We start from the raw sequence: 8,079 nt of genomic DNA, 5'->3' as shown, positions 1-8,079 counted from the left end.
TTGTGATTAAAAAAATTTATCGTTTGACACCCCTAATATATATATATATATATAACTTCAAAATGTTATGTACAAATTTGTTCCTTTGTACATGTTTAGCTCCTTTCTATTGGAGGTTTTATTTCATTTATTTCAGTATAACTAATAATAAATCATTGCGTAAATAATAATAAATCAGTGAATGTGATGTGCATTGTTTTTTGGAACTGTAACATATTTCTAGAAGTTTAGGATTCAACTTATGTTTGAATAAGAAAAATAATCGTGATAATCGTCACTGTAGAATCGCAATACTTGTAAAATCAGAATAGCAATTTAAATCCAATCAGCACCCAAGAATGGGGATCGACTTCTTCTTCTTCTTCTTCTTCTTCTTCTTCTTCTTCGTTGGTGTTGTTTGACGCGAGTCGTGAGGAAACATCAGACGTGTGAAATACGCCGTGATTAGAGACACAGACGGTGGTTTAAGGAGCAGCTGCTCATCGTCACAGTAAACAGGGCGTGGGGCGGTGGGTGTCGGGTTGACGCCGTCACGGTGCCAATGTCCGTCTGACCATGTGACCCCAGCGTCAGCGTGGGCAGAAATAGACACACATACACACACACACACACACACTAACACAGTCTGAGTTTCTGCATCTTTACCCTCCGCCCCTTCACCCTCACACTCATTTTGAGACCCACGACCTTTGACCCTCCCTCTCTCCCTCCCTTCACTCTCTCTCTCCTCGGCCGCCATCTGGGTGAGCAGTCACACACACACACATACATATACACACACACACACACACACACACAAACACACACTCGGTGGACTCTGTTGTGTTGTTGCACGTGTGGTGGATCTTTTGGTGAAGCCGTACTTTAATGACGTCCACGGCGCTTCTTTTCCCGTGGGACGCCATATAAGGAGCTGAGTGAGTGCCACCGTGTGTGTGTGTGTGTGTGTGTGTGCGTGTGTGTGCGTGTGTGTGTGTGTGTGTGTTGCACGCAAACGTGGGTCTGGCAGAGTTACACACTCCCGCTTTGGTGTGTCTCGCTACCTGCTGCTGTGTGTTGGATAGAGCTGGTGAGTCAGTGGACGATTTGTTAACGAGTCGAGTCTTTGTAGTGACTCATGAGTCCTCTGCTGCTGAAGCCAAGCTTAAAGGATTAAATGATTCAGAGGAATCGATTAGAGTCCCAGGAACACTCAGGACTCACAGGACCCGGGTCAGGAATTACTCGGGTTGAGGATTCATGGAAAAACTCATCAATCAAATGACTCAGATTTATTACGGGTTTCCAAACAAGGCCTCCATCAGTGATCATGGAAAACAGATGGGAGACGTGGAATTCACCATTGAAAACAGGAAAGCAATCGGAACTGCTGTTTTTCTCCTTTTTTTCTTTTTCTCTTTTCTTCTCTTAACTGTTTTACTATTTTTAAACTGCTTTAAAATAAAATAAAAATCTGGGCACTATGAGTTTATAGCATTTTAAGATGAAAGTTGTAAAACTTCGAGATGAAAGTCGTAACATTTCAAAATCAAAGTCGTATTATTTCAAGATCAAAGTCATAATATTTCAATATCAAAGTCAATATTTCAAGATCAAAGTCGTAATATTTCAAGATCAAAGTCATAACATTTCAAAATCAAAGTCGTATTAATTCAAGATCAAAGTCGTAATATTTCAAGATCAAAGTCATGACATTTCAAGATCAAAGACGTAACATTTCAAAATCAAAGTCGCATTATTTCAAGATCAAAGTCATAATATTTCAAGATCAAAGTCAATATTTCAAGATCAAAGTCGTATTATTTCAAGATCAAAGTCGTAATATTTCAAAATCAAAGTTGTAACATTGCTAAATCAAAGTCGCAATATTTCAAGATTAAAAATATTAATGCTTCAAGATGAAAGTCGTAATATTTCAAGATGAAAGTCGTAATATTTCAAGATGAAAGTCGTAATATTTCAAGATGAAAGTCGTAATATTTCAAGATTAAAGTCGTAACATTTCAAGATTAATGTTGTAATAATTTTTTCACCGGAAAATGAGTCACTGAATGTCTTGAAAAAAGTTTAACAAACGAGGAATCTCAAATTTTAATCATAATCTCATTCAAAATCTCACTGTATGTAATGAAAGCTGTGCGATCTTTTACTAAAAATTTAAATGAAAAGAGGACATTTTAATATATAAGGGTCAAATAATAAAATGAAATAAAAATTATTGTATAAATTAAAGTAATACTAGTAATATTAGTTTATTATATGTGAAAGTCAAATGAACTGAATAAATTCATCTGAATCCTAATAGGATCCATGAATCCTGACTGAGCTACAAAGACTCGACTCTTTAACCCACATCCGGCAGACTGCTGCAGAGGAAGTCGTCGGACACAAAGGGCTTTGAGCTGCTCCCAGTGCATTCTGGGAAGGGATAATTGGTTCTGGCTGGAACACGATTGCTTGTTTTAGTGGCACCGAGGAGCTGCTAAGAGTCATTGGACGGAGAGTTGGCTATGATTCATGATTCCTCAGAATTCACTGGTTCACTGCCATCGTATAATGTCCCAGAATAGACGAGGGACAGTGATACGGATCACACACCACAGCATGCCATAGCCCCGCCCCTTTAACCTCTGACCCCGCTCAGCCAGCGCTACTACACGCTAAACTAAGCAAAGCATATGGGACTGGTGGCTACATGCTAAGCTAACCCAAAATGTGGTGCTAACCCAACGCAAACGTGTGGGTCTGGTGGCTACATGCTAAGCTAACCCAAACATGTGAGACTAGTGGCTACATGCTAAGCTAAACCAAACATGTGGGACTGGTGGCTACATGCGACGCTAACCCAAACATGTGTAACTAATGGCTACATGCTAAGCTAACCAAACATGTGAAACTGGTCGCTACATGCTAAGCTAACCTAAAAATGTGGGACTTGTGGCTACATGCTAAGCTAACCCAAATGTGTGGATCTGGTGGCTACATATTAAGCTAATCCAAACATGTGGTATTAGTGGCTACATGCTAAACTAACCCAACCCAAACATGTGGGACTGGTGGCTCAATGCTGAGCTAAACCAAACATTTGGGACTGGTGGCTACATGCTAAACGAATCCAAACGTGTAGAACTTGCGGCTACATGCTAAGCTAACCCAACCCAAATGTTTGGGTCCGGTCGCTACATGCTAAGCTAATCCAAACGTTTAGGTCTGGTCGCTACATGTTAAGCTAATCTAAATGTGTGGTACTTGTGACTACATGCAAGCTAAACCAACCCAAACATTTGGGTCTAGTGGCTACATGCTAAGATAATCCAAATGTGTGGGACTTGTGGCTACATGCTAAGCTAACCCAACCCAAACGTTTAGGTCTGGTGGCTATATGCTAAGATAATCTAAATGTGTGGGACTTGTGGCTACATGCTAAGCTAACCCAACCCAAACGTTTAGGTCTGGTGGCTATATGCTAAGATAATCTAAATATGTGGGACTTGTGGCTACATGCTAAGATAACCCAAACTTGTGGGAGTGGTGGCTACGTGCTAAGCTATTTCCTGGGTATCTAAGACAATTTTTCTTAGAGCCTTTTTTATCTCTTTCTGCAGGAGGGGACTTTTAACCGACCCCGATTTCCATCTCATTGGGTATGTTTTTCTCTTTCCTGCCGAAACTGTCGTGACTGGTTCAACTTCAGGGGCCAAAATTCACACACAAAATGAGTCGGTTTCCTAACAGTGCATTTGTCCTCAAAGGACGTCCCCGTCCCTTCCTGAGGACGTTCGCTGAGACCCGTCTCTGCGGCCCCAGAGGACTCTGAAGGTTTTTCTCTACAATGTTCTTTATGCGCTTGTTTCTATTTGGTACCAACGTGTGGTCTCCCTTTTTTGTGGATAACAAGGAGGGCCGCACGGCGGGAGCGGCGACGGGAATGTCTGCAACAGTGGCGACGCAGGGCGGGGGCTCTGGGGGCCTCGGGAACCTGATGAGCGGACGCAGCACGTTCGGAGGAAACAAACGACGCAGGACCGCGTCGACGGGACCGGCCATGAGCGAAGCCCAGGAGGGGAAGGTGAGGCCCCACAAGCGCAAACGACAATGCTACGTTAACAAGGAGGTAACTGCGGTTTCCTCGTTGTCAGCATAGCGTTGTAGTTTGTGTAGTTGATTTTTTACGTATTAAGGATGTTTTTGTTGTTTTTTTGCCAAATTCTTCCTGGTTTTGTGCAAAAGTAATATGTTTGCACCAAAGTCCTCTTTGTTTGCGACAAACTTTCTCTTTCTCGTGCTAAAGTTGCAGAAATTGCAGCATGAATATAACACCTTTTACAGTTACCTTTCTGTTTCCAGATCAAACTGGCGTTCTTTGTGGCAATCGTCGGCGTGGTGCTGACGGTCCTCGGAGTGGGGACGGAGTATTGGGTCGAGCTCGCACCCCCGAAACACTTCTACAACAATCAGGTGACGCAGCATGTTCTTCCTGAACAAAAATGAAAATTCATAAAAATAAATATTTTTATGCTATAGTTAATCATGTGACGTGTGGGCATGGCCTGTCTTCCATGCTGTTGCAGACGTGTCTGACGGCTCACCTCGGCCTGTGGAAGGGGTGCACTAAAACCCTGTGGGTGGCTGACATCGACCCAGAGAGAGAGAGCTGTGGTCCTGCTGAGCTGCCCGGAGGTGACCCCGCCTCCACGTGCACGTACTCGCGTCTGTGTGCACGTGGTTTGCATTAACTCAACAAAAATATTTGCCTTTATGTGGAACGATAAGCATCAGTTTACATCAGTCGTTCTGATTGTTTTGTGTATTTTAGTCTAATTTTGTGATTTTTGTGTTTTTTGTGTAGTTCACGTAGGGTCACGGCCAGAGATCCTACGTTGAGGGAAGATGAACACTTCTCTGACTTTAAACGACACTGATAAACGTGTTTTTGTCGTTCCAGAGTCAAACTGCACCTACTTCAAATTCTTCACCACGGGAGAAAACGCCATGATGTTTCAGAAGACCACACAGAAGAGTCAGTCACACACACACACACACACACACACACACACACACACACACACACACACACACACACACACACACACACACACACACACACACACACACACACACACACACACACACACACACACACACACACACAAATTCTGACTGTGCGTCTCATGCTGTGTTCTCAGCTCTGAACGTTGTCACGGCGATGCTGGCTCTGTTCAGCCTCTTCCTCATGGTGATGGGGGCCATCTGCATCACTATGTCTCTGAGTAAGGAGATCCTGTTCTTCTTAAAGCCCGCCTCCGTTTGCTTCATCCTGGCAGGTCAGCACTGGGCAGGGGCTGGGTGGGTGTGGTCTCTTCTCTAACCCCGCCCCCTCTGTCTCTCCCCCTGCAGGCGTCCTGGTGCTGCTGTCCCTGATGGTGTTCCACCAGTCCGTGCTGGCCTTCCTGGCCAGCGACCACAGCGTGCCGCTGCACCACGAGATGTCGTGGTCGGTGTCGTGCGTGGGCTGCGCGGGGGCCGTACTCATCGTGGGGGGGGTTCTGTTCCTGCTGCTGGCGCTGCCCTACAGCCCGTGGAGGAGGTGTCTGCCCCACAAGGACAGCGGCAGCAGCTCCTGAGCTCATGTCAAACCGATCACTAAAACCAGGATAGCTTCTGTTTGTTATGTCAGTGCAGCAGATTAGTAAAAAAAAAACGTTCACTTTGGTATAAAAGCATGACATTTAGCACAGATGCTCTCTAAGGGCCACTATTTTGGAAAAAGGCTTTGGCCACTCAAAAATTCAACATGGTGGCCATTTTTCAAGATTGCCGCCATTGCAATTCAATGGTTATTATATAATCGAAGAATGCTTGGATCGGGCCAAACGAGGAGTCAGCGGAAAGGTCTGATCCTCCCAAGGCTGCAGAAGTTTGGTGTTTTCCTGCACCAGGGGTAACCTCAGAGGAGTATGAGCCATAGGGAGTGACTTTGATACTGCTTTCTCCCATTGACTGAGGAAAACACCAAACTTTCACGGCCTCCTGCGGGAGCAATTCGGCCTCTAGTCAAAAACAAACCACATATTCGGACTCGGGGGAATAAAACGCGTCCGCTTGTGCCTCATTTCTTTGCAAAATAAGCAATTTTTTGCACCGTGATTAAGTGCTTCGCCTCTAGCGGGCGCAGTTCTAACTCTGCCCAGGGGATGAACATATTTGGCCTTGAGAGGACCAGACTAATCTGCTGACACCTCGTTTGGCCAGATCCGAGCACTTTTTAGTTATATAATAACCAATGAATAGCAATGGTGGCCATCTTGAAAAATGGGCGCCATATTGAATTTTCCAAAATAGTGGCCCTTAGAGAGTATCTGTGCCAAATGTCATGCTTTTTTCCAAAGTTAACGATTCTCTTGAAATATGCAATTAATCTGCTGCACTATGTAGCGTGTGCACTGAACGAGCGGTGTGATCCGACGCACACAGTCACTAAAAAACCACTGAAACATCTGGAAATGTGCCCCCTCGTTCTCCTGCTGCTGTATCTTTAGCAGCTGGAAACAAAGACACCCTACTGGTGTTACAGTTAGACTGGTCATCATGTTATCTTGTGACTGCATGCTTTCTGATTAGCTTTCAGACGACATCCATGAGCTTATTTCAGCTTCCACAGTGTTTTCACTGTGCTGCGATCAATCAACACAGAATGACAGCATTAGAGTCACCAGATAATCTGGTGACCAGTTGAACTGATGCACCCACAGGTGTAACGAGTGCTTTTCCAACTTTCCCTGATTTCATGAAGCTTGTGAAAAAAAAGCTTCTTTAAAACTTGAGAATAAAGATGATTCAGAACAAAGACTTGTGAGTTGTTTCAGTCAAACCTTAAAATTCTCGTTTTGGCAACAAATATCTGCTGATTTCAGATGCTCAATGAAGTAAACAAACTCACAGCTTTGGTTTCCGAGCATTCATGTACTCAGGTCTGCAGCTGCTCGGCCACTTCCTGGTTCACCAGGAAGTAACAACATACTGCTTCCTCTACCTTCCCTTTAAAAAAAAAAACCACAATGGCAAAGGAAAAGTAATAGCATCATCTTTATAATTTAAAGTGAAATTAAAACTCCCTTCAATCTCATATTGTCATGGCAACAGTCACATTTCCATTTCGTAATGTGTGTGTTTATTAGCCTAATAATGCTAACGCTAATATCAGTGTATTTGCTAATGTTAGCCATACATTTATGCCGATTATTAATGTTATTGATCAACTCTCGAATCTTGAGAAAAAACAAGTAATTAGTGCTAATTTTTAGCATTACAATGCTATTGCTAACATCAGCGTATCTGCTAAAGTTAGCCTTGTTAGCAGGTTTCCAGCTGTCTTGTGATTAGCAGCTTGCTGTAAAAGTTGGATTTTTATGTAGTTGTGAAAGGTTTTTCAGCTTTTTTTAAGTGTCAAATATTGTTGCGCTAACGCTAAAACCACTAAAGAAAAGAAAAACAAAGCAAATAATAATAAATAAAATAAGAAATTTATCAAAACATAAAATCAAACTAAGATAAACAAGAAATTAAAAAAAGAAAACTAATAATAAATCAAAGAAAAATGACTTGTACTAAATTTTAGCATTATAATGCTAATGCTAATATCAGTGTAGCTGCTAAAGTTAGCCTCATCAGCAGGTTTCCAGATGTCCTGTGATTAGCAGCTTTCTGTAAAAGTTGGATTTTCTGTAGTTTTAAAATGTTTTTCAGCTTTTGACTGTAAACTTTACTGTTGCACTAACGCTGCTAATGCTAATATCAGTGTATCCACTTTAATCTGTATCACGTTACATATGTTTAACATTAATCCAATTTTCCCAATGTTTTTTAGCATAAAAACTGTCTTAACAATGCTATAGCTAATATGACATGAAATAATTGTCCTTCAAAATAAAAGCACTGGATCTTAGAAATAATTGCACGTGTCAGTGACCCACCAGTTGGAAACGGTGAGTGCTGTGTGTGTGTGTGTGTGTGTGTGTGTGTGTGTGTGTGTGTGTGTGTGTGTGTGTGTGTGTGTGTACTCGTTAGGCTACTGTTTCA

General features: G+C 42.6%; 1 protein-coding gene across 3 annotated transcripts; it reads left to right on the top strand.

Moving 5' to 3' along the window:
• The first annotated feature begins 601 nt into the window (after positions 1-601).
• Positions 602-7,126, top strand: LOC114460949 (voltage-dependent calcium channel gamma-6 subunit-like). 3 transcript variants are annotated; one of them, XM_028442843.1, is made up of 9 exons: positions 602-743; positions 3,606-3,644; positions 3,753-3,819; positions 3,899-4,069; positions 4,348-4,458; positions 4,572-4,680; positions 4,946-5,020; positions 5,187-5,324; positions 5,398-7,126. In XM_028442843.1, exons 4-9 carry the CDS (start codon positions 3,929-3,931, stop codon positions 5,622-5,624), a joined length of 801 nt encoding a protein of 266 aa, XP_028298644.1. In that variant the 5' UTR covers positions 602-743; positions 3,606-3,644; positions 3,753-3,819; positions 3,899-3,928; the 3' UTR covers positions 5,625-7,126. The 3 variants fall into 3 exon arrangements, with proteins under 3 accessions (XP_028298644.1, XP_028298645.1, XP_028298646.1); XM_028442844.1 differs by lacking the exon at positions 602-743 and adding an exon at positions 760-917; XM_028442845.1 differs by lacking the exon at positions 602-743 and adding an exon at positions 952-1,069.
• The last annotated feature ends 953 nt before the right edge of the window (positions 7,127-8,079 follow it).

The sequence above is a fragment of the Gouania willdenowi genome, unplaced genomic scaffold, assembly GCF_900634775.1.
Source record: "Gouania willdenowi unplaced genomic scaffold, fGouWil2.1 scaffold_85_arrow_ctg1, whole genome shotgun sequence".
Classification (NCBI taxonomy): Eukaryota; Metazoa; Chordata; class Actinopteri; order Blenniiformes; family Gobiesocidae; genus Gouania; species Gouania willdenowi.
This window is presented reverse-complemented; position numbering and strand designations above follow the sequence as displayed.